At 41.1% G+C, this 26,988-nt stretch overlaps 1 protein-coding gene across 11 annotated transcripts in view; it reads right to left on the bottom strand.

Annotated features, from left to right (window-relative positions):
- The window catches only part of FARS2 (phenylalanyl-tRNA synthetase 2, mitochondrial), a 251,015-nt gene that overhangs the window by 72,573 nt on the left and 151,454 nt on the right, over nucleotides 1–26,988 (bottom strand). For 9 of the 11 annotated variants that reach the window (XR_015705903.1, XR_015705897.1, XR_015705905.1 and 6 more), the window contains one exon: nucleotides 6,434–6,585. The exons of 1 other annotated variant lie outside the window; for it this stretch is intronic. Coding sequence is in view for 4 of the 10 variants with exons in the window: in XM_087762728.1 (XP_087618854.1) it covers nucleotides 6,434–6,585 (152 nt within the window). In the remaining 6 variants the exon portion in view is untranslated. Of the gene's footprint in view, nucleotides 1–6,433; nucleotides 6,586–19,046; nucleotides 19,148–26,988 lie in introns of those variants that run through there. One more of the 11 variants, XM_087762768.1, reaches the window with a different exon arrangement.

Raw genomic sequence — 26,988 nt, 5'->3', positions numbered from 1 at the left:
TTCCTTTTACTACTTGGCAAAGAATAGACACAGGTCATCTGAGTATTCCCCAAGTCTCTAAAGATGGTGCCACAGTGCACCTACCTTCCTCCTTCACAGCAGCCAATACATTTCCTCTCCCTTCACTTAACAGACTGTTACAAATGGGCAGATCTCACCCCAGAAGCGTACAAGTAATTCACTCAAATGCAAGAATAAAGCCTTTCTTACCTATTCCCCACTTACATTTTTAACAGCCATCAAAACGCAGCAAATCAATTTCTTCCCCTTTACTGTCTCCGTGCTGCCTTTTCAGGGTATTTTCAGTGTTCTGATTAAAAATTTACCTCTTGAGTACCACTGAGGACACAGGGCATTTCTTGATTACAGCTTTGTATACTTTTTTCAGCCTAACTACCTATTTTCCTCACAAAGGAAGATGTGGAGTCATATCCTTCCTTCCTTCCCTTCTCTTTCTAACAAAAAAGAAATTTTAGTATCAAACTTTAAAAAAATCAGGTCCCAGACCAGTAGGAAAACAATCTCTCTGCAAAACGCAGAAGATACCTTTTCAGAATAAGGATGTGAGGCCATCCCACCTGACAGGATGATGCAAGGTACCTACGAGAAGAGACACAGCATGATAAGCTGAAAAACACATTGCAGGGCTCGCCCAAAGCAAAGATAAGCAGCCTCAGCATTTCCAGGTTGTCTTTGTGGTGCCGCATTGTAGGGGACAGGTATTCACCCCCGGACTCTCTGTCCTCTTCGTCAGGGACAACTCAGGTCAAAAACGTATTCTGCCACTTCTACCACATATTCTACCATCTGTGATTAGCCAGTATTTCCTCTACTACTTTGGACAGGTATGCTTTCATTACCATCCCTGGAATTCCATGTGTATGCGGTTGCAATACTTACCTGAATGTCTCAGAAATGCAAGACGTTGTTCTTACTGGGATTCTCTGCACGGCAGCAGTTTTGATTTGCTTATTTGTAGTGGGCAGAGACCTTTTTACCTTTTGACTGCTCTTCAGCCAGCCTTTCTTTATCCCTGTGAAACCTGTTTGCTTTCTGAAACTGGGGAAGTCTTGACCACTGCAAAGGAGATTGCTTTCTGATTTAATTTCTGAAGGTCATTCATATCGATTAGATAGCTTAGACAAGTTGAGTAGTAGAAGGCCTGAACTTAAAGACACGCAGGGTACAACAGCCATTGCAAAAAGTAAGGAAAACACCCCTGACTTTCTTTTCTCCCTTCAGTATCAATATAGTCCAAAATATTCTCTTTGTTTTTGCAAATGTTTGTTCACTAAAATGTTCCAAAGGGAAAAATGTCAGCTACAAATCCTCACTCATCATGTATTTGCACAGCAATGCTTAAAGGTCCTTAAAGCTCTCCAAGGATTTGAAACAAATAATTCAGTCAGGTAGCAGAAACAGTGCCACTGCCTTCCGGTGGCTGGTCACACAGCTCATGCGGCATACGACAACTCAAGGCAAGTCACAGTGAACTGATTTTACAGACCATGTACAGAAAAATACGTTCCACAAACCGAATGTATGAAAATCTAAACGTTTGCAGCTAATGCATCAAGCAAAGAGAGCTTAAATCCACAAGATGGACTGTGGAAAACATTTTGCTCACTGCAAAGGGACATTTCTTCTCTATTCTGCTTGCCTTACAGATACCCCACTCCTGTTCTTGCCATAACCACCACAGTTTCACTCAGTTTCCTTGGCCTTTCAGCAAAGCCATGACTTTTTCTTTGTATCTGCTGACTTATTCTTTACATGCCTGAATAATGGGTGTGTTACAGCCACGTTTTGCATTATTCTTCTTGGATGAAGTTACACCCTGACTGTGTTATCAGGACAAGCCTGATACAACATTTAGATTCCAAGAATATCCTAAAAATCATGTGACAGCGGGTCTTACTTTCCCATCCACGTTTGGTTGTACAGGTCTGTGATGGCCCTTTAAGCTACGGGCAATGGGAAGGTATCAACAGCCGACAGGATTATCCTCTGACCTGTTCAGTCTCATGTACTACTCGCTCCCTCCCCCAGACGCATGTTCTGAACGCAAGAGCCATATCTCACACAGGGGATGCTCCTCTCTTGTTCAAGGATCTCCTATTCCCAGATTTCCCAGTCTAACTGCAAATTCAACCCCCCTGAGCAGCTGCCTAGGGTCCCAAGTGCTGTTTGGCAGCTGATATCCACAGGTCACCTCCTCTCACGCAATACCTTGTGCAGACACACATCTGTAATGCCAAGAGGCGCGTGGGGACTGCAGACACCTGAAAAGTCCATGTTCTCCTCTTAGTTTGACACTTTTGACTCAAAAGGAGCATTTGGGGCAGGTGAACCTGTTTGGAATCCCTGGGATAAAAGCCAAGGGAGGAAGTTCTTGTGGATCAGAGGACTCTTGCTGAGCATCCCTACAGTTATCCTGGTTTCCAGAATCACTTTATGCAAAAACTATCTACCTCGACGTAGTTGCTAAAACTCAGTTCTCTGCTTAGAACAGAGCACATGGATTTCTTTGCTCTGTGAGGTCTAACTGTTGCACCGGTGAACAGGAATTTACAGAAATGACAAAATTCAAGAGAGGTAAATACAGAAATGTCTACATGTCCTAACTACTGCTAGTACATTATTTTCTAATAGGGAATGCTTCTTTTCCCACCTCAAAGTAACATGTGACTGCAGTATGAAATACCTTTCTGCTTCAAACATTTTACAATTGATCTAGCCCCACTAGGCTGGCATCCATTACAATTAGTTTCAGCTGTAAGGAAAAGAAAGTAAAATTTTTGCAGACTAAGCTGAACCAAAAAGTTTATTTTCTAGAAAGCCTTCTTCACACATCGCACATTACTCAGTTTACCTCAATGCTGTGTCTTGTTTAGTTAAGTTTACCTACGATGCATTTAGGCTGGAACAGTTCTTAATTACCCTAGCACAGTGACTTGGCATTCTCTTAAATTTGTGCTTTTCAGCAATGAGACTTCTTCCTGCTCTATCTTTTAATTGCCTGTGCTTTCCTGGAAGACGTCTCAACGTTACCATCTTACAAAGCGGATAATCAAGATTTACTTTTTTTTCCAGACATCTCTTCCTTGTTAAACAATTACTTGTCTCAATGTTTTTTTCCCCCCTTTCCTTTTCCCTGTAGAGGAATACATTTTCACTGCTAATACACACTGCAATTGCAATGCACTGGAGCACGATTATCAGTCCGAAGCCCAGTGGAACCTTGAAAGGTTTCTGAACCACAGAAAAGTCTGTAAGGTAACTACACAGTATCACACAGACAGCATCTATAAAGGATTTTAATTAAAAGACCTCTTTCTGTGTTCTTAATTAGTTTTATTTGCATAGCATTTTCTGTTTTCTGATCTTTATAGTCTTATAACTAAGAAAGGTAGTTTAAGAAGGAAAATAAGACTGCCAAATATCCTAATCTGTTATGAAACTGGTATTTTTAAAGATGAAAAAGTCCAAATTTTAAATTCTAGAAGTGATTAATTACAATCATGAACTTCTTAAGCTGCTTGTAAGTAACTAACATTCAATACAGCATCACTGCAGGCTTCCCTATCCTATACACTTCTCTTACATCCTCCACACCAGAATCACTACAAATTCAAGACAATGATTACAAGCATCTAGATCTGTAACATACAGATCCATAGCAACACTGAGGATCTCTTATGTTAATTTCCGTGCCCAGAGGCTTTTCTGCAACACTGAATTAAAAAAGCCACTGTATCGTTCCTGCAGCAAGACAATTATCTTGGAATTAAGACTAAGCAGAACACTCTTTTCAAACAGTCAGTCTTCCAAAGGCTTCAGAGAACAGAAAAAATGACTTACATGGCTTACATCATCAGTCTGCAAAAGTTACGTATCTGCACACATCCTGTTCTAAGAAGAAAGGGCAAAGTAACCATTATGTTATAGTCTTTATCTACCTCATTAAAAAAAGAATTCCAGATAATCTCCTTGGAATTACTGATTTTTAATGGGGCATTTTAAAAGATTTCTTTTATTGTTGTTGCAGTTGAACAAACTAAGAGGACTGCAACATCACCTACCAACAATCCATTAGTGTCACCAGCCAAATTCTTCAGACATGAAGGTGAGAAGTGTCAAAACATATTTGGATGTCTGCTGAGCGAGGGTTTAATGGCTTTAGAGGACAATACTAGGAAAGTCCTAAATCTGTGTGACAATTCTCAGCGAGCAGCCATCCTTCCCATCTATTTGCAGAAGTCACAGAGGGAACCAGAGGTGTATTCCTTGAGGAGGAAGGAACGATCTTGTACTGAACAACTGTCACCCCTGGTATATGTTTCAGGATGTGTCAAAGCATATCAAAGGAGGAAACACATATAGTAGAAATCCCGAGTAGTGAACCCTGTCCCTACCTCACCACTCTACCAGTATGGAAGATAATATTCTCAGTAAAGAGAAGCATGACCCGTGAGCTGAGCTGTGACCAATACAGTGCTGCTGGTGAGGCCCTCCTAATGCACATGGATTCCTCCAGTGAACTGCAAGAGTAATCACAGAATAACACTGCCTCTGTTTGAGGGAGCAGGGAACAAGATTTCTCCAAACCTTCAGCCTTGGAAGAGCTGCTTATACTACGCACAGGATTTTCCCCCAAGAGAAGATGTAACAACAAAGATGATCGCATGTTTGGTATTACCAGGAAGAATGTAGAGAAAAAGTGGCAATGAACACAGAGGTGTTATACATATAATAAACATTCAGCATGAATGAATGGAAAGGACCAGTTCCAAAAATGGGTCCAACATCCCAATTTTTACAAAAAATGTTGATTGTATGGTATCAGAATCATCATGATAGAAGACAATTATATATATTTTCAGCAGGATCCGTGTGAGCAGCCTTCAATGTCTATGCACTTGTGCTAACTGATACTACGGTGCAGTCCAAGTGACAATAAGAAGTTATCCATACTCACAACAAACTTGCTTTCGAGTTTCTCTGTAAGATAGTGTCTTGTTTTTCTTTACAATGAATAGTACTCATTTTCTTATCCTAGCCTATATTCCTCTGCTGGACACATCGTTTTAGGTATAGGGTTAAGATCCTTTTGCATGAATTGCATGTGAGGACCACTCAAGAATTAATGACTCAAAGCTTTCAGTTGCCCACACAAATTCCAATGGCATTTCTGTTTCTTCACACAGCAGAAACAGTCTCTCATAACACCACACCAAAAAGGTAAAAAGGAAAAAAAAAAAATCAAATAAATATTAATCCACTGAACCACAATGAAAACTAGGCCATAGAATAATCTATCCATCTGGCCTGCAACACACATCAAATTCAAAAGAACAATAGGGTCAAATACCTGGATGTAGAAAAGAAACAAACAAACAAACAAACAAACATCTATAGGTGTTGGAGCACAACACGAAGCATTTTCCTATCATCTTCAAAACGCATTGCAGTTAGGTTTACTACCTGCCTTTCTACAGCACCAAAAAAAAAAATCTCAAAGAAGAGAAATTATTTTAAAACTCAGTTTTAGAAAGTTGGGTAGCCAGCAGCATATTTACTTTTTGATTTGGAAACAGCAGATTGAAAAATGGTGCATATGTAACAGCTGATACTTGTCAGTTTTTGAGACAACTGATAGTATCAGTCGGACAAGTAACCTGTGCACCCAATGATTGTGTCAGTGCTGCTATATCCATAAGAAGGTATTCTGAAGCCTGAGAGATTGTTCAACAGTGTAAATAAGTGCCAGAAAGAAAGGAATAAAGTCCATTTTTTTTCTCCTTGTTGAACACCAACAATAGTATTCTGCAACAAATCATTATTAGCCCTGACATTTATAGTAAAGGTCTACTAGTGAATCAGGACTAGAAAAAGAAAGGAAGAGAACAAGGAGGCAAATACCAGTCACTCAGCAAAGAGCAGGACTAGAATATCAGACGCCTTGTGGATGAGAGTGTCACACACTGGCAGATGTATTGAGGAAGGCAGTTATTCACTGCTGCTGTGATTAACTGAGCACAACATAGAATCATAGAATCATTAAGGTTGGAAAGGACCTCTGAGATCATTGGGCCCAACTGTTAACTTAACTGCCAGGTCCACCTCTAAACCATGTCCCTAAGCACTGCAACCACATGTTTTTTTGAATACTTCCAGGGACTGTGACTGTACCACTTCCCTGGGCAGTCTGTTCCAATGCGGTCTGAATACCAGAAGCTCAGTAACTAGTACAAAACTGAAATATAAGATAATGTTTTTAAGTAAAAATATTTATTCTTGAAAGTGTTGTAAAAATGTTTCGGAGCTAAAAAATGAAATGTGCAAACACTGTAACAGTCAAGAATTTCTTGGTATACAGAACTAAAATATTTCTATTCTGATCACAGGAAGAACGTTTTAAAAATTTACTTACTTTGGATGGGTAAATTCATCCACTAGGACAACCTTTTCTATCAGGTCTCCACCAATGGTTCGAGCCAAATCATAGAAATCATTCTTAGAGTATGTCTCAGAAGGCAGCCAAAAGGAGATGTCATTGATCAAAGGTGGATATCTGCTGAGTGGCTAAAAAAAATAAAAAACCATACCTTTGTAAGTGGCTGGACTTGGTAGGTATACCTGCAACTGTTTTGAACTTGTGTAACACACAGCGCACACATTTTAGCAGCTTTCTGAAATGCGTTTTGAAGTGCAAACTGACCTCGTAAACAACTGAGATGCAAGATTTTATTCTAGAAAATGTCTTTTAAAGATCCCCTCATAACCACTTTGATTCATTCATTCAGAAGAAAAAACTTGTTTTGTTTGCTGAAATCAGCATTTATGAGCCTGAATACACTTTTGGATCAGAGCTGTTTAAAAGGAAGAGATCATTTTAACATGATTATTCAAAGGGCAGAATTGCACTTTTTAAAAGCATTTTTCAGATGTTTTACAGATTCAGAAATTCTTATCACATTCATGTACAAAATTTATATGTATTTTATAACATTCTTATGTAACACGATACGTTTATTATTTGTACTGTCCAATTTCTAAGAAAGTCTTATCAATAGGCGCTTTCTTATTAAAAGGTTACAATAAGAAACAGATTTTGGCTTAAAAAGAGGGATCAGGTCACTTCCCAGGGGTTTTTACAGACATCCAAATATCTACAACAACAAAAAAAGTATCGCTGTTAGCGTAATTATTAATTCCACAAGTACCGCAACAGACTCTTAAACATAAAGGGGCATCTTTGCTGCAGACAGAAAGAGCTCATCTTATGGTCAGAGCAGTGTAACTTGTTATTTACTAAAACAGGAAGAGAAAGAGAAACAAAACAAGACAATTATTAATTTTTCAGTTTTGATGAAATTTCCCTGCAGTCAATGGGTTTCAGATCTCTCCTTTGCTGAGATGTTTCCCCCTTTGAAGAAAAGAAAATGGTAATGCTCTTCTTTCATGCCCTCTAGGTCATGCAATATCTTACTTCTGCTTTCCATTAATGCACTGCAGTTGAAATAAGTACTTTTGCACAAGGTTGTTGGGGTCAGCAGGAGAAAACATCTTATTTTGCTTATATGTATATATGACAGCTGACTTGGTCTATATTATCTCACTCAAAAACGTATTCCATGCCTGGGAATGTTTTATGATGGAGCAGTGAAATCCTAAGTGAATACCTGCTAAAGCAATAAACCTGTTAAAAAGTCAAATTTACAGCATGCTGATTTACTCAAATCCTGTTCTGTACAGTGTGAACCAGTCAATAAATATCTGATAAGGAATACAGTGCAAGTTAAATTAATAACCCCCCCCAGTGAATAAAACTGTGAATCACAAATGATTATCCAACTTGTTAAAGGAATAAACTTGTCCAATGAATTCATATCCTGCACACCAAATTAAAAAAACTTGCACAATAAATCCATCACACAAGAGCTTTTCATAAAACACTAATGAATGAAATGTAAACGTCTCCTCTGCTATACAAAAGTCACAGCTGCAAATGCTGGAGATACTCCTCAGTCACTAATTCAGTGTTAGTGTAAATAAAGACATAATCCTACCACTCTATTTACCACTGCTATATTTCAGCAACCTACTGAACACACTTCAAAGCTTGCGGGGAGTAAGTCAAAACTCACTGAACTCCCAGCTTCAGGGCATTTAATTATTCAACCAGAAGATGTGGCTCACAAACCTAAGCATGACCACTCCATTTGGGCAGGTGCCTACTTTCATTCCCACAGGTACAAGGACACTAAAGAAAAATAATTACGTGTTCAAGTAACTCAGTAATATCCTAAACCCCAAAAGGAGCAGAGTACCCACAATTCATAGTGAGTGAGTATTTGCTATCAATTTCAAAAGAAGCAGGATTATGTCAGGCACATGAAAACAGCACTCTTTTTCCCCACTTAAAATGAGATGTACACAAGGACCCAATGCAGTCAGATCTTGCAAATGTACCTGGAACAGTCTGACTTACATTATCAGTGTCATCAAATTCCATGTGAGCAAAGTTACTCAAAGATGTAATAAACTGTAGGGTCTGGCCCTTCTGGATTATCAAGTCTATAGGAAAACTGCTTCTTTGATTCAATCGATGGTATTACTAGCCTAGATAGAGAATTGTTGTAATTTTGCGTGTGTATGCTTGTGTGCGTTACAAAGACTGGAAGGACAAATGCTTAATACGGTAAGTGTGACTTTTTTATTATTAGGTACTAACCTTTTCTCAGATCCTTTAATGCAGAAAAATCTTTTATGGTAAAAGGCAAGGCAATAATCCTGTATTATACGGTCCCTTCACCACCTGGCTGCAGTCAATATCATTGCAGTAAGTATTATATCAACACTAAAGTTAGTATAAGGATAAAATTCCTAGTTCTCAAACATATTGATCTGTTTGTTGTAGAGCTACATGAGCTACATAATTGTTTATTAGCTACACCTAAAACATGAAGAGGACAGGACAAGAATCTCCAACTGGCAGGTCAAAATGAAGTTACTAAGTTTGTATTCAGGCACCCCAGCAAATACATACTGTGGCCCAACAGATGCCATTGCCATCACTGTCCTCCTTTCTAAACTCTCCTGCCCTTTAACAACAGAGCAATCTAAAGTCCATTGACTTTGATCCCTTTCCAGGTTCAAGGCAAATGGCAGCCCCAAAGGCTGTTTCCTCATGAATTTACAGACATTTTAGAGGCTCCCCTTGAGAGCAATGTGTTCTTCCCACTACATTTTTGGCTATGCTGTCACCTCCAGCCACCACTCCCAGCTACGTCCTCTTCGCCACTTAGGTCTGCTCAGCACAATGCTCGGAGAAGCTAACAGGACGCTGGCTGGCTCTGCTGCCTGCGCGTTGGCCGACTCCTAGCATGCTGCCCAAGCCTGGAAGCCCTGCCATCCCTCCCTCCACTGCCTGACCACCCCCATTAGGTTTCTGGGGAACTGAAAAGAGGTTTAGGATGAGGTAGAACTGATCCCACCTGCAGAGCACTGCTGCAAGGAGCTGGCCATGCCTGGCAGACAGCACTGCTGATGCACAGACAACTCTGCACCACTTCTTTGGTCCCATCAGAGCTTTGTCACCACAGCGCTACTTTAAATGTTCTATTTACTTTCCATTTCAAACACTGCTGTGCACTATCTTTGACATTTTTCAACAGCCTTGGAAAACAAGAGTGCTTTCCCAGTAATTACACTATTTATACGACTCCACTGAGCCCACGTTGTAGGGAATATTGCAAATAATGACAGTGCATTTTCAATCACCCAAGGTGAAAGCATTTAGGAGTACTGAATTACTACAATTTTTTTTTAATAATAAAATGGAAGCTTATGATGATCCACACTCAATGATACATGTTTACTAGTCATTAGTCACACTTCCTTCTCTGGTTAATAAATAAGCCAAATGCTTACTAAAACTGTAAGCTTTTCCCTCTCAGGGTGCTAATTTTAGTGTAGAAATGAGTAGTAGCTGGACACCAGTGCTGCACCCTGCTCTGCCAGCCTGCCTCACCCGTTCCTAGATGTACCTGAGGTGTGCATCACTGAAAACTCAGGGCTGTGACTCTTCCACATGGGTTTGTGGTAGTTTAGGGCATTCCTCATCCCCAGCCCTCTGCTCTACCGTTCTGTCCGAGATTACTGCCCCTGCCGCAGCTGATAAAACAAACGCGTGCCTGTTCCTCCACCACTGCAGTTCACAGTCCGCTCTAGCCACCTGAAAATTGCCTCTCTCGGTGGTTTACGCTAATATACGCTGGATGAAGTATGGCAGCAGCTTGAGGCATTGGGGGACAGCTGTCTTAAGCGGCAACAGGATCCACCAGGACTCATCTGTCAGCATAAAACAGCAAATACTTGGGCTCTGCGTACGTTGCCACACCAGGGCACTACTCTGGACACCTTGGCAGCTGGAATCATGTAGTCACCGTACGAGTAGTCTCTCTTTGTCCACACACAACAAAGGATCATCCGCTACTGTGGATCCAGATACCTCACAGCTGCACAGGAAAGAAAATACAATACATGGCAGAAGTTCCAACCTCTGGAGGAAAAACAGCTGGGGATAATGCAAAGCCGGTGCCAGCAAATAAGCCAGCACAAGGCCACGGAGCGTCTTTAGCCCAAAGTCCCGAGAAATGAGGTGAACCTCAGCACTCTCCACAAATATTTGGCATTAGGAAAAAAAAAAACCAACCAACAACAAACCAACCAATGTTTTCCCAGATGCAGTAACTGTGAGTGCAACATGCCGAAGGGACAGGAGAAGTTTGGTGCTGTGGTTGTTCCTCGGTTCCCTCCCGGCTGCCGGCTGCAGATGGGGGGGACACAACGAACGAGCGACAAGCATGGTGGAAGAAAAAGCTGTACTTGTATTTTGACAACGGTGACACAAACACAAGGTTAACAACAACACGTACCAAAAACTGGGTTAGCAACTCTACAGCAGCCAAACGATTAAAAAGCCAGCCATGCTTTACTGCCATCACCAGTCTAAGTCAGAAAAACATGAGACTCTGCAGCATCTCGGCTGTCAAGCTTTAACAGTCCTGCATTGCCCATGTTTCGGAGAAATATGTACATAAACTACAGAGTTTTAATGCAATGTCATATTCTTATCGAAATGAAAGCTACAGTCCTGTAATAGCTCAGCCTTTCTTAATATATTCCACGGTGAAACGACATTAATTCAGTGTTATCATAGGAAATTTAAACACGTAACAGGCATGAAATTCAAATTTGCAAATTTACAACTGTAACTTAGCCCCCTTGCACATAATGAAGTTTCCTGTATTAGTATGTATGCTCCTAGATTTACACTTGCGTATTTATGACCAGCGTAGACAAATTACGGTTGCTGCAGGAAACATAATTTTGAATTTCTTGGCTGTCATGGCTTAAAATTCGCAGTCACAATGTTCCGTTATGATAAGTTTTCTACCCTTGCCTTCACCAAATCAACTTTTTTCTTAGTTATATATAGCAAATTCTATATGTTCGTACATGTATACACACATACCACACCCCCTCCAAAGGAGGAAATGGAGAAATTTCAACAGAGAACTTCTACAAAGTCTGATAAGCCGATATACAAACATGTTCTGGGATTAAGCTCTTACAACCAAAGCAAATGGACCAGTTTGGGATTGATGAACTGCTCTGTCCTCCTGCGGGGAACGGCAGAAGGGCGTCAGACTCCAGTGGTGCTCCAAGCTTTCCGGGGAATGAACAAGTATGATCAGCCCTTTTTGGATGACAGTCTGCTTCCCCAAACAGCGCTCTTCACCTCTGCAAGCTCACATGCAGGTACAGGGAACACGTACGTGTCCATGGGAACATCATGTGCTCCCTGGATTTCGGGCACTCTGCTTGTACGTGGACCATTTTGAGCAGAAGAGGGTTTCTTCGCGCATGGGTGGGAATACTCTGTCCTTGGTTTAAATATCATGTGAGTGCCTTTGAGTGTCCGAAATTGCTTCAAACCATTAATTCATTCAATGTGGAAAGGGAAACACCCTTCACTATTTCTCACAGAAGCAAGGGAAAAAGAGGAGAGAGAGCAAGGGAGGCATCAGGTTTCCAATGGACTAAAGGGTGCATTTTTTCCACACTGTGCATACCATAACTAAGGACCTGTTACATGGAACCAAAAGGGACTAAACAAATTCATGGTGGACAGATCCTCTAGTCACTATTAAACAGAGCGATCCAACTGCATTTTTGGTTCAGCAGCGCTCTCATGGCTTTAAACAGGATCAGTGAAAGTAGAGAAGGATCACACTGTTTTCATACTCTGATGTTCTGCTGTTCTCCAAGCACTTGCTGTTTGCTGTCATGGGAGACAGCATGCTTCAGCTGGATGGTTAGGTACAGCATAACAAGTCTTTTCTTTCTAAGAAAACTGCTTCTTTCATGGCATTCTGGTAATGACAATATTATCAAAGCAAATCTCCTTTCCTTTTCTAGTTTAGTGATTTCTTATCTTAAAGCAAGTATGAAGGACAGCATTGAGACAGTGAGCTGCTGAAGAGAACTGGGTGTACACCACCTTAGATACAACCCCCCTTAGGCATGGCAGCAGTACTATGCAATCAAGTCTTCTAGGGGCTCCAGGGATGGGGGAAGGGGAAGGATTGCCCAAACATTCCCACAGCCATCCCCATTTTCCTCCCTTTTTACTTTCTAACCAGCCCGGTTCCTTTCCATTCCTAAAGGTTTTAATTTGTCATGGTTGACAGAAATGTTTGATTTCTAAGCTGTGTTTAGGGACCCTGTTTCCGACCCTGCTCTTTTGTTTGAGACGAGAATCCAAACGAACGCTACTACCGGCCACAAGGAGCACTGGCCTACAGACACTGCAGCTGACTGGACTTGCCAACACGCACCCGCAGGTCGAATCAATCAAATAATATCTCAGTTTCCACGCCAACTAGTGCAGTTCACAGCCCTTCATGGGGGTGAAAAAGGGGGAGGGATGTCAGACTCCCCTCTAGAGATCAATACCTTGAAGAAAATCATACCTTTGGCAGAAAGACCAGCTTGCTTGTCAGCGGCAGCCTGCACAATTAAAACAGCATTGGGTTACGAGTCATTGCTGTTCCTCATCTTGGCAAAGCACTGTCTTTGCCTTTACCTCCCTCATCCCCGGGGAAAAACAATCATGGAATTATGGAAATACAGGAAGTACCTTGCGGAAAATATAAGGAAGAAAACAAGGTTGTGAAGAAACACAGTAAATTAAACTGTTCTCAAACGTGAAACACCCATTCTAGATCCAGACTGAGCAGGGAGGTGCCGTGGGGCACAGACCGTCTTTCTAACTAAGTCTCAGCCTTCAATGTGGGATGAAGCGGCTGCAGCCCCTTGGCAGGAGCTGCAGCTTTGTGCCTGGCCAAATCTGTGGACCAGATCCCTCTCTGCTGTGTGGTCCACGCCACCATCCGAGCTCTGTCCTCTTCCCACCTAAGCTAAGCCCTAAGGGGTCTTGTTGAAGATAAGAGTTTTGCTCTTGAGACATATTACAGGTTCCCTGAAGGTGCAAAACAAGAAAGAGTTTAATTGCTTATATTCTGCCTAAGTGGTCACCAGGTAGCTCTTCATATCACTTCATTTGGTCACCTTTTCCAGTGCTAGTGAAGCACCTTTGAATAGGAAAAAAAAACCCTGAAGAATCATCACAAACGCACACACACGTGCACATGCACAAGAACAAATACAACCTTTCTTGCACGCTAAAAGTTACAGCCTATTATAGAAGAGCCTGTCTGACAAAGGAAAGTCGATACCTAATATGACACTGAAAAATTAAGATGGGTAACAGCCAATGAAATGATTAAACTTCTTAGATAGCTGCTCCACCTTTTCCAAGCACCAGGAGGAATACACAAGACGACTGCTGCTGTGACAGAATGAGTGAGTAGAAAGCTTGCCGTTAAACATGTTCATCCAAAAGTAGTGATAGTTATTAAGCCTCTGTGGTCCCACCAGAAAGGGACACTGGGTCCCACACACAACATTATTTTAAATTGCAAGCATTTTATTTTAAAGTCAAACTCATTTAAATTTGTCATGAACAATGCTCCAAGTTTAAAGCCGCAATAAACTTCTGTGAGTGCAAATACGTATTTTAAACTGACCTATGGTCAAAAAACTGAGAAACAACACATGACTTTTGAGATGCTTTCCAAACACAAAAGGATCACTTCTATTGCCACTGAAAAGGTTATTTTTATATGATTAGTAAGGAATTCAAAAAGTGCAGGAAAGACATAAAAAAAAAAAGAAAGGATTGATCTAATCCTATTAAAAGCAGGGTTGTTGCAGTGCACACAGCAGAGAGATGTTTCCAGATACCCATGCACTTAGGCATTTGGATATGCCTTGCCACTTGTGATCCAATTATAAAAACAACCAAAAGATAAATATAAATGATTCCTAAATAGTGGTGCTGGAGTCTCTGCTCTGTGCTTGACTAGTCAAAACTAATTTCTCATTCCCATAGAACAGACAGGACTCACAGGGAGAACCACCAAAAGGGATGTGTCTCTACTACTCACTCCCGCATCTCAGCTTCTTACAACCCCTTTTTGAAAGCATCAGGGTGAAGAAGAGATTAGCCTGACGTGTTCCTATAGGAGTTCTAGGTCTACTGTGGAAAAATATGCATTCTCCTCATGCTTCTTCTCCAACCTCCCAGTTGGCCTACCGAGCTAGCTGGGTTTCACGGCGCTAATCCCCCATTTCAAACACACATATATCACTGCAAAACAACTAAAAGCCAAGAAATCCTTTTCCTGGTACCACTTTTCCATTTGAGCAGTTGCTACCAGAGAACTGTTGTGACACAAAGGGGAACAGATAGGACAACCTATTTATTATGTTGTGGTGTCATCTATAGAAAACGAGCAAGCTTGTGTCCTGGGGAAGGAATCACCAAAATGCCAAAGTGGATTCTCACATCACACCTAATAATCAACACTCAGGACTGCCTTTTGCACAGGCTATCCATATTCTGTCTGTTCTTGCTACCCAAATCTCCCACCCCACAGGCAGATTCACTCTATCAGGTTTTTTGTAGTGGGGTAAAAAGGGTAGAGAAAACAAACTGTCAACGAATAAAGACTGTATATACCAATCCTGCACTTTTCTAAAAATTATCCACCATGCCTGCAAGGAACAGGTGATAAACTGGTATAAGTCAGCAGAAACCCAACTTCTCAGCAGATACTAATCATTTCTTCCTCAGCAGTGCTGAGCACCTGCAATTCCTGCAGAAGGCATTGGTTGCTGCAGGCATTCAGTGTTTGCCACACTCAGAAGTCAGGTTTCCTCCTTTCTGATGGTTTGGTTTGTATGCTTTTTCTCATTATGCTTAATAATAATGCCGAGATAAATAGCTCTATGGGGTAAAATACTGCACACATCAACAATTCATATAAAAGATTTATATCTAAATAAAGAATGCAAGTATTTGGAAAGAGACCGCAGCAATATGAAGATGTATTTCTTCCAAATACATAGCATAACAATGGAAACAAATTGCACCCAACATTTTATTTCAGCTTAGATGAAAAAATCTCATATAAAGCACTGTTGATTATATTTCCTTTTCTGCTCATTAAATCCACCATTCTGGAGAGTTATTGTTTAAATAGCAGAATCTCCAGAAGACCTGAATATGACTTAGACCAAAATAAGCTGGCATCACAAATCTCACAGGCACGTGCAACACCTGAAAAAGTCCTTCTTCCCACCTAACAAGCTGTATTTTTTTTTTCTCTCTCCCTCCTAAAAAGTATAGAGATTTCCAAGACCAAGGCAACGGTGCTTTATATTTCTTGGCCAGGTACAACTTCATATAATGCCCTGGACATTGCTATGCTACAAAGGAATGTCATCTTTCTACACTTCTCAGACTTATGAGTTAATCTGTATTGTCTGGGAAACACTACTGTAGATACTGCATCATAAAACTGTATGCTTCCCTAGGAAATTAAATTAATTTACCTGAGCAGATTACTAGTGGTTTTGAAATACTCTCCATGATTTCCAGTGCCACTAAAATAGCTAGGTTTCCTTCTTTACTTGGGGAAAATGCCCGAGTTGCAAGGACTCTTGGCAAAATCCAGTACTTTAGTTTCCAGAGTAGTCAACTTCACTTTTTTCACCCTTAAGTACTAAATTCATACAAATCCTATCCTCCAAAGTGCAAAACCAATAATAAAACACCAGGGTAGTGTAGCAAGCTGAAAGCAGTATCTAAAGAATAGTAGGTAATCTAGAGGGAAACAGAAATGAAAGGATCTACTTACTTGTCCAATACTCAGAAGAGGAAGAAAAGCCTTTAATTTTTCCTTTCAGGCAGACCCTGAGCATTCGTAAAGCTATGCTCTTGTTAAAGAGTAACAACACTTACAAACAGAAAACTACAGAGAAGCCATAAGCTGAGAATAGACCAAGCACAAAAAGCACACTAAGCATTTAAGTATGCAATGACAAAATGTAAAGAACATTTAAATTTCTACAAGCAGAATCCTTGTGCAGAACAGGTATTTCTTTAACATCTTTCCTTATTTTACAAGAATCAGAAAATGGGTTCACTCTTGCTGATTTAGGAGAACAGGTTACATGTGGGAATAATTATGTAAACAGGATTTAACACATGTGCAGGAGCAGGAGGATGCAAGCAATCCTCAAAAGAGGCGATTTCTTCCCATTATTAATTTTTAGAAAATTGCAAAAGCAAATCCTCTGCAGCATATGCACCCCAAAGCATTATTTACTTGTCACATTTTGGTTTAGGCTGTCACTACTATGGTCCATGTGTCTCTCACACTAGCAAGACGAAGGAAATTCAGGATGGGTATGATAAGAATAATACGGTTCTTCCCAACTGTGCCTTCTGTTGTTTGGCTATTCTCTGTAGCCTAATTCATATTCTGATCAGAGAAGCGGTAGCTGAAAATCAGGGGGTTTTTATTAACACCACTTACTTCAAAAGGTGCTCCTGTTCACACACACACACACACACGCACCCAGACTGTTCTCCCCAGCCCTCATTTTCTAGGGATGCTCTACAGCTGAGCTGTAATGGCTAATCATGATGCAGATGATGACTGTAGGGGTTTAGGCATGATTTTAGAGACCGCTTTATCAAAAGCTCTTTGCAAGATATATTTTTTGTGTGTAAAACATTGGCACAAATGTTAAAACAGCTATCAAGTAAATTCATCTGTGACAAAACCCATCCTTTCATCCAAAACTGGTAAAAAGAATTAGAGCGTCTTTCCTACTGGTTTCAAGATCTCTTTTTCTCCCCCCCTCGCCCCTGCTTTATATTTCTGTGGTTGTGTGTGCATACCAATACATACCTGTATCTCTGAAGACACATACTTGCACAGCATAAGTGCTTAGGCACAATTTAAACAGGAGTTTATTCTTATATCAAATGCATAATGTACACTCACAAAGATGTATTTAACCCTGCTGTAGGCATGCAGATATTCAGATTGTGATAATTACCTAGGACTGCCAGTCAGAAACCAGGGTCCCATTAGGTAGATGGAGCACAAAATGATAGCCCCTGTCCTGAAGAATTTTCTGTCCTAGGATAGTATTGGAGAAGACATGCTGAGGCAGGAGGTACAAGACAACTACAACTGTAAACAGCATGGAAAACAGAATTATTGAGTAGGGAAACTGAGTCACTTCTCAGGTCAGGGCCAAAGACTAAAGTCAAGATAGTTACTGTGCCATCCTCCTAGCCAGAATTCTATTCACCATTCTGTAATTAAACCAATATTGGAAAAATATTGGCAAAAGTGTAAGGGTCACTCTCCTTACTAGCTACATACTTTTGTAGACAATAAGACTGAAAGCTCTGCACATCTGTGGATTCCTGCTGAAACCACCAGCAGCTGGTTCTCATAGCTTCACATAACCAGTACGAAATCTATTGTTATTTTAGATTTCCAGGTTTACTCCTTCACTTAATATTAATTTAATGTGTGTTTCAGCATATATATCACTGCTGGAAATTGCTCCATGGCTTATTTAAGCACTTTATATAACCATTATACTTCATCATTTGGGATGCAATAAAGATCGGTTGATATATTCAGCAGCAGAATTACTCATTTGTGAGCTATTTGTTTTAAAGAGCCTCAACCAGTCAAACTGCAAATATATGAGGTTTAGAGATCAGAGCAAACCACAGTAACACATGCTTTTTGAAGCTTTTTGCACTTTTTGCTAAGTAGTCATTTAAATAGTATCACATGTACTTTGACTGGGTTGCACTGGCTTTTGCCTACAAAAAAAAATAGACATCAGCAGCAAAATGATTCTACTGACAATAACTGTACATTGCAGCAGCATTCGTAACTGGAAATTCGTTTTTTATTTACATTATTGTTGGGTCAGCTCAAAATTCAGTCAAGGCTACAGTTGCTCCTTTTTGTTTAAAACCTAATTGGAAGGAAGTCCCTGGTGGTCTGTTCCCAGTTGCTGGGAATCTCTTTCACTTGTATTGATGACACAGCTGCTGGGTATACCACATTCTCTACATATTCACCCATCATCCTCTAAACTAACAACATGCTCTAAATTCAGCCACACCTGAAAGGGACATTCTTGAGGCACTATTTTTTTTCTTTTACTTGTGCCAAAGCCTTTCATGGGATACGGTGTGAACGTTAGCACTCTTGAAGACTTGTGAGGCTAGGTTTCTGCCATTTCATTCCAACTTTCAAGATTCCAGAGAAGCAGAAAAAAGTGATCTTGACTCCTTCATTTGTTTTTGAACAGGTAACATTCCTTTTTTATGTGAAAGTATTTTTACATTAATTGCACGCAAGGACAATGGCAAACACCTGTTTGGGAAGATACGGAGAGCCCAATTTGAAATCTATGGGACACATCTACAGACTCAGTAGCCTTTGGATCTTGTGAGCATTGCACAGTTGTTTCACTTGGGATGTCACCATTGGAATCTAAATGACAAAAAACTTTCAACAAGAACAGCTGTACGTCTTCATCCAAGTTACAATGGCCTTTCTTCTCTAGTCCTTGACTTTTCTTTCAATTACTTCTGGACTCCTTCCTTCTTTCCTCCAGGACTGAGGTTCTGGATGTCCAAGGTACGTGGAAGGAAAAGGTAGAAGACTCCCAGCTAGCAAAGACTCCTCTTTCCACCCAGGCTGCTCACTTCCCTCACTGAGCCATGACCTTTCCCCTGTGCCACTTATGCATGCAGGCCACAGTGCTGTGGCACACTATCCAGTGGCAAAGCTACCTGACAGGTTTTTTCCCCCTCCCATCTTTCCCCCAGTCACTTCTGGTTTTATCCTGCCTCCAAAAAGAAAAGTGCTGTCTCCTCAGTTGTGCTGAGGGCACGGGGCAACACTGAGAAGTGGATCAGGGAACCAACATGGCTTTAAGGCACCGCAGAGGCAAAAGGATCGCTGATCCACCTGAGTGTAGCCACATAAGTAGCTGCTGTGGTAGAACTGGAACAGCAGAACAGAACAGTACATGGGAACAGGGGGACCTGGGAAAGAACAAAAATTTGCTTCTCATCCTGATACTGTGAGAACCAAGGCTCTGGGAACAAGTGGTACAGAGCAGTCACAAAACCACCAAAATCCTTCAAACGGAGAGAAGTTTCAACTGCTGTCTCTGACTGGACCTGCCGTCAAAAGAGAGTACATCTTCCAGGTGGACACACTGGTATTTCACATTGCAAGCTTCCAAAAACCCCCGTGGCACTCTCTAGGTTTGTTAGTAAAGCCGTGGACCTCCCACATAGCTGAGAATTTGAGGAAACACAGAATTCCATCCAGGTTTTAGAATTACCTGCCATGTCATTAAAAACTCTATTGGTCATTTAACTGTGTGTTAGCGTAGAAAACAAAGTAAGGACAAAATATTTTGCTCTTTGTACATATATATACATATACACACATACTCCACCCACTCTGAACAAATTCCAACTGGGACAGTTGTGTACAAAGCGGAAAACTCAGAACATCCAGAAGGAACAGCTCAAACCAGCTATTTTGCTTCAAGTCACCACCAGCAAGACCAAATCTGCTATTGGCATGTGACAACTTAACAGAGGTGAACAGGACAGTTTTCAAATATTCCAAGAGTGTGAAAACAACCTAGAATTACTTAAAGTATTTTCAAGGAACATAGGTAAAGGAGAGGAAAAGAGCTATGTTTTTGCTAATGAACATCATAGACTTCTCTGTACATCTGACTATTATCAAGGTGGCTGCTAGATGGATGACATGGATTTGCTTTGCTCTTTGGTGCTCCAGCAGACAACAGATGGAGATATTATGTAAGATAAATATCACTAACTAATCTAAGCACAAAGGGCTATTGACATTTTTTCAAGTACAGGTAGAAAGGAGTTAAACTATTGCTGATTTGTCCGGGTTCAATGGAAGGCTATCAGTAAGACTAGATTGCAGTGTGTGAGTGGAGGGATGGAACAGGGTATGTGTGAAAACCTGTATCATTGGTATTAGCTCAAAGGGTAGCAGCCGGATCGCTGGATACCACGTCCCCTGTCAGTGGTTATTTTTAGCAAGAGTTTCAGTAATATCATCTCAGTGCAGCCTGAGTCATGGGCCTGGGTTCCAGCACACTGTTTCACAAATCCAGAATCAAAATGTGGAGTCCAGTGATGGTTCTTGCCCCTAAAAGCTGATGTGCTAACTGTAGGACAAATGACAACAAGCAGAACAAGGCTGGAGGTAGAGTCCACTGGAACCATGAAATGAAACTCAAAAATGACAGACAGGTCTCTCAGCTCTTCATTACCTCGGACATCTACTGCCAAGTAGGCATTGCAAGCAACTGGGAGTTTGTGAAGGAGAGGTTTGAAAGAGAACAGGAAAGTGGATATCAGAGAGAGCTCCTCCCTAGTGTGAGAAGCGATATCAGAGAAAACCCAAAACGCTCACATGGGCATTTAATAAGTGGAAATAAATGTTCAAACCACTGTCCAGTTTGATACAGACATCAGTTTCTGCATAAGGACTAAGAGCTGCTAGGTGAGAACAGGCAATGAAGAGTCTTGACAGTGAAGAAAAGCAACATCTCCTTGATAAGCCACAGAAGGGATAACAAGAAAACATGCAAAGAGAAGAAATCTCTGCTGAGAAGGACCTGGGGGCTCCTGGCAGACAGTGACTGGGCACTTTGCTGTGCACCCTGCAGCACAGAAGGCCAAGAGCATCCTGGGCTGTATCAACAGCAGCACAGCCAGCAGCTCAAGGGGAGTGATTATTCCTCTTTACTCGGTGCTTGTTAGACCACATCTAGAGTACTGCATCCAGTTTCACCACCCCCAAGACAGGAAAGACATTGACAAACTGGAGCAATTTCAGCAATGGGCCACCAAGATCAGGGGGCTGAATCGCCTGCCCTCTGAGAAAAAGCTGAAAGAGCTGGGTTTGTTCAGCCTGGAGAAGAGACAGCTTCAGGGGAACCTAACAACAATCTGCAAATACATATAAGGAGGTCATCAACAAGATAGACGCAGGCTTTTCACTCCCATGCATGGTGGGAGGATGAGAGGCAATGGATGTAAGTCACAACAAGAGAATTTCAGAATGGATATAAGCAAAAACTTTTTCACCATGAGGACAGTCAAGCAGTGGAACAGGTTGCCCAAAAAGCTTGTGCAGTTTCCATCTTCGGAGGTTTTCAAGATCCAACTGGATAATGTCCTGAGCAACCTGGCCTGACCTCAGAGCTGACCCTACTTTGAGGAGAAGGTGGGCCTATAGATCTCCTGAGGTCCCTTCCAACCTGAATTAGCCTTAGATCCTAAGACTATGAAGACAATGAAAGCCAAGGTAAAGATGCAGTGGGAAGATAAGACAGGGTACTCCTTTGATTCCCATATTGCTGTTCCTAGCACACTGAACTAATACAGGTAACACTCTTCAACACCTTCCCATATCTGCACTTCTGTACAGTGTCAGACAAAACTTCTCTTTTAAACAAAAGATAGACAGTCTACAGAACCAGTAGCTGTGGTAAGTATCCTCACTCAGGTTTTACTTGGGGAAATAAAAAGCTAAGAATAGCCAGAAAAGGAAAGCACTGAATGTGTTCAGCAAATTCGTTACCTTGAAAGGCTGAGCACACAGGGCCAGTTGTGCTCCAGTGAAATTGCATGTGTGTCTGAGCATCTATTTACTATATCATATGATGGAAAAGCCACTATATTACTCATTTGCGGTTCGCTGGTATGTAAGCGGCTCATTTTTTAGGCTTGGACTTAAAAGTCCACAAAATTAAATTAGGATAGGATAGCATTGGATACACCAGTTTTTATCACTCCTCTTCTGTTTTTGAGGTATGCCTGAATTTTGGAGAGCTGATATAAATGTTTCAATCATTACTCTTAGACAACACATTCCTTGCTTTCAACACCACCCCCTACCCCCACTCTAAGACTGATGATAATACTTTAAAGTACAGAATTGCTCTGATGGCTTGTGGTCATAATTTTTGTGGTCACTCATACATCTTGATTTTTCAAAAGGAGATCAAGAGTAGATGTGTACAGTCCAAAGTCTGGGAAGACTTTCTGATTGATTTAGAACAAGACTCTTGCAGCAGTCTCAACAGTTTTTTTTTTTCCCTTAAATCTACTCTTCTTTTCTCTTTCTCCTTTTCCCGTCCTGCCTCCCCATCTTGTTTAAACTTTCTCTGTTTGCCCCCAGACTTTTTCATATTGCCCCCAATGCCCAAAATACAGCTCTTCTCTCTTCTACCTTCCTCTTACTTTGTCTTATCTCAGTGGTTTGGTTTTTTCTTGTATCTAGTCTCATGTGATTTTCCATCCACAGTCTCCTCATTTCTGAGCCCCTATTTTCTCCTTTCCTTCCTGTGTTTTCAGCCAATTGTCTTTCGTTGAGAATGGGAATTCAAGTCCTGTTTACTCTCCAGATGCTTACTTGTTAACCTTTACCCAAGTGTTGATCAGTAAAACTGGCTTAGAGCAAAGATTTTGCAAATTAAGTTTGTGGTTTGTCAGATTAATTTCTAATTGCTTATAACAGCCGTTTTGACACTTTCCTCTGCTTCAGCCCTGCAAGGCACTGATCAATCTCAGCTGGACCGCAGGAAGTACAGAGATCTCTGACCTGAAACTCTTTAGGAATTTAGGTTATGCTTGACTGCGCACAGGAACTACCCCATTGATTTAAATGGGACTACTCGCAAGTTTAAAGCTCAGCATGTGCTTCAGTACTTTGCCTGACTGGGGCCAGAGGGCTCAGGTTCCTAGAGCTTCAATACCAGCACTAGCTACAAACGATACGAGATACAACATCCTGATGAGAGAAGACTTGATGATCAAGTGATTTCTAATCCAATCATGCAGCTTAGTGCAGCATCTCCACAATGAAGAAGATATTTTTGCCTTCTTTCCATGGCTATCGAATGCTAAAAAAAAGGAGTTTCACAATGTTGTGCAGAGCATACGGACAAACCTGAGATGATATACAGCACTGTAAAGGTTTTATTGACGTTCATTTAAGATGATCTACGTAAGTCACTCATAAGAAATTCAACCTTCGCAAAGTCATGCCAATAAAATGTTTATGCTACACCATCATCTACTCTCTGTTGTACCTCCACATGCATACACACACATTCTATATCTTCAATTACAGTAAAACTAATTAGACAATAAATCACAGTTGAGCCTGTACCTCATTTGTTCAGACATTCAAGTTAAATTTACATACTAATGGTTACATATTTGCCTTTAATAGATGCACTATTAGAAAGTAAACATAATAAATGAATAACCATTTAAGCATGGAGTTACCTAATCTTGATGAAAAATATCTGAAAATGTAGCAGCCAGTGAATCTATTTACTTTTTTATTGGAAAATAAAGCTAATCACAGACTAAGAAGATAAATATAAATTATATGGAGTAGCATACTAATGATGGATCAGACAGACCCACCCTGTGCAGTGCATGTAATAAGATCAAACTGCTTGAAATAGCTGGCTTATACATTAGATGCTCTCCTTCTCAAGCATGGAGTAAAGGATATAGACTAAGATGGTTTACTCTGCAAAAGTTTCCCCTTGGACCTGCCAGTGCATTTTATTTTCAGCATCTTCTAAAGCTGCAGGACAAGCTATGCATCTCCCAGCAACAATCAGGTATGTGCCCGGGAAAGATGCACAGGAATGATGACTGCCTCAGAAAACTGAAAAGTGCACAGTAAGGTAAAAAAGTTGTACTGTGTAACTGAGCGAACAAGAGGGCTCACATACGTAGCAAATAGCGCAAAATGGGCTACTGGATAAATCCTTTGTCATTAGAATAGGGGCTTAATTCATGTGGCACACTCAGCGAAGGCAACTGGGAGTGAGAGAGGCCCAGCCTCTGCTACCTTGCACAGGAGAAAGATGAGCCGACTCTAATTTCCTTTCCCATACAGTGAATCACTTCTTTCCACACAACTACAGCTTTCTGAAGATATACTTTTTTCTCATCTCTGCGAACCTTGACTGTTCACTTTTCAAAGCAGAGATGGTCTCCTAGGTTAGGGCCACATCCACCATTCTGGCTACAGCTGTGCGGGAGGTGAACAGTGTCAATTCAAGCTGCTTGTCACCTCTTCTCACCCCATTGCCAAAGGTTACTAGCCCCTCAGGTCTCCCACCAGAGCTGCTCTAGGAGCTTTGTCTATCCTGGCGCCATCAGAATGATCCTGGCTAGAAAGTCTGTTATTTTGAGCATTGAAGCTAACAGGTTATTATGAAGGAACTGAGTTTGGAGAGACTGCATGTGCCAAGCAGACACGAGGAAGGAGCAGTCCCTGGAGATGACGGAAGGGAGTAGTAAAAAGTTGGTGGTGCTAGGCTTATTGCAGATATTGCAGAAATGAGGAACAGAAGAAGAAAGCAACTCCCATAATCTCACAGAGGGAGTCTGCAGTTTAGCTAGGAATCTGATCTAGATTTCCTCTGTACCAGTGCTTCCCTTAGAATGGCATAAATATGCTTCTGCTTGACCTCAGTCCAGGCCACAAGGCTCATCTGCAATTGAAACAAATAATTATTTAAAACAGCAGCAGCCATGGCCGCCAGCAGCATCAAATGAAAGTGACTTTGCGAGGAGAGAATGCATCAGCAGTCAATTGACATGACATGCCGCTTGCTTGCTGTGGCAGCAAACTGATGGAGGTTCCAGGAACCATCCTGCTGCCAGAGCCAATTCGTCTTAATCAACACCTCTGGGCACACCGCGCTTCATCTGAACTGAGAGTGGCTTCCTCCCCTAAATGTCATTTCATTTTTGTACCTTTTCTTGAGAGTTGTCAGCCCACAGACATCTTTTTTTTGTAAGAATGCTGGCTCAGCATGAACCAGAAAGCGATTACATGCAACTATGCTCAGAGCCCTGACGAACACAGATGTAACACAGTGTACTAGATCCAAGCCATTTGTTTTATTACATTACACCTTGCAGATGCTTAGTCTTTCCTGCCCTATCCGTCCTCAGCCTTCCATTTCACAGCCTGAGCAGAAGCCCTACACCAGTGATTGAAGGCAAATTACCAGCCTCTGATCCCCCGCACTGCTGTGACTTGTGTCAAATTATAGCTAGAGCGACTTGGTAATCCACATCAATGCAATAATCCGATCTGTGGAGAGCAGCACTCTAACGCTGCTGTGCTGAGTGGCCACAACAGTACAAGCACTGTCAGCTTTTCCCAGCAGCTTTTTGACCTACTGAAGCCTGCACGCGTATATTGAGCAACTGATGACACAGGGAAAAATCTGACACATTCAGGCTGTTAAAAGGCACAAAACACATACTTTAAGTCCCAAGAAAACACTCCAATTAAATTCCATTTTTGAACACGAGTATATTTAGCCCAGCTATTATTAAAGGTTACTGCTATGTAGTGTGGACTTCATGTATTTGAAGAACATTTTAATGAACAGAAAGAAAATATTTATGCAGGTGGATAATACTCAGATTATAAGAAAGGATGGGGAGAGTATCCAAAGGTTGAGAGGTCTATCCCAGTTAAGCACATAAAGGATGGACATTTACCCAGGCCTTCTGAGGCTGCAGGATTCAATTTGTGTAATGAAAGGCTCTCAAAACACCTGGTCTGTCTTGGTTCAGTTCAGTCAGGCTGAAAAGTACTGCATGGCCTTTGCATGCAGAAAATCTGACACTTTTTTAATCTCCATTGAGATTTCGTACATCAACACTGGAAAACAAGCTAAAAGTTTTCTTTCAAATATGATATGAATAAATCATGTAATTCATTAATTATGACTCTTTAGAAAGTAGACAGGTGCAAAAGGTCTGCTAACTTGGTTTTACAGCATACCTGAAAAATAAGACAGAACAGAAAGAAAGAAAAACTGGCTTACTAACTCCCGTCACCCGAGATCTTATGGTAGCACCAAAGATTATTTCACAGTATTCTCATTTAAAGGGTCATTAACTCTTTAAAAAGCAATGCCAGTATGTAGTAGAAGTATGTACAGAATTGGGCTCGAAAAAGCTCAATGTAAGATATACCAGACGAAAGCTGGATACAGACTTCCTTTTAAACAAAAAAAGAAGCTTGCCTCTAGTCTCTTGTATTCAGAAACAGAGTTGAAAAATATAAACTAAGAGTTACGGAGAATTATTCTACCAAAACTGAAGACAGGACATCCAAGTGGGGGTGTGTGTGTGTGTGTGTGCATGTGTTAAAAGGGAAAAGGAAAAAAAAAAAAAAAGGGGGGGGGGGAAGGAAAAAAGGAAAAAAATTAAATAGGTCCCTAAGAAGAGCTTGACACCAGAGCAAAAAATCTGTTTCTAAAGCATTGGCCATATCCTTTCTTCAGAAGAGAGAAAGAAAAGATTGAAAACAATCCATCTTTCCACCTCTGCTGCCCCTCTCCCATACCCCT

This window comes from Nipponia nippon, unplaced genomic scaffold (genome assembly GCF_047370975.1).
Source record: "Nipponia nippon isolate SJK-2023a ecotype South Korea unplaced genomic scaffold, ASM4737097v1 scaffold_1, whole genome shotgun sequence".
Lineage (NCBI taxonomy): Eukaryota > Metazoa > Chordata > Aves > Pelecaniformes > Threskiornithidae > Nipponia > Nipponia nippon.
This window is presented reverse-complemented; position numbering and strand designations above follow the sequence as displayed.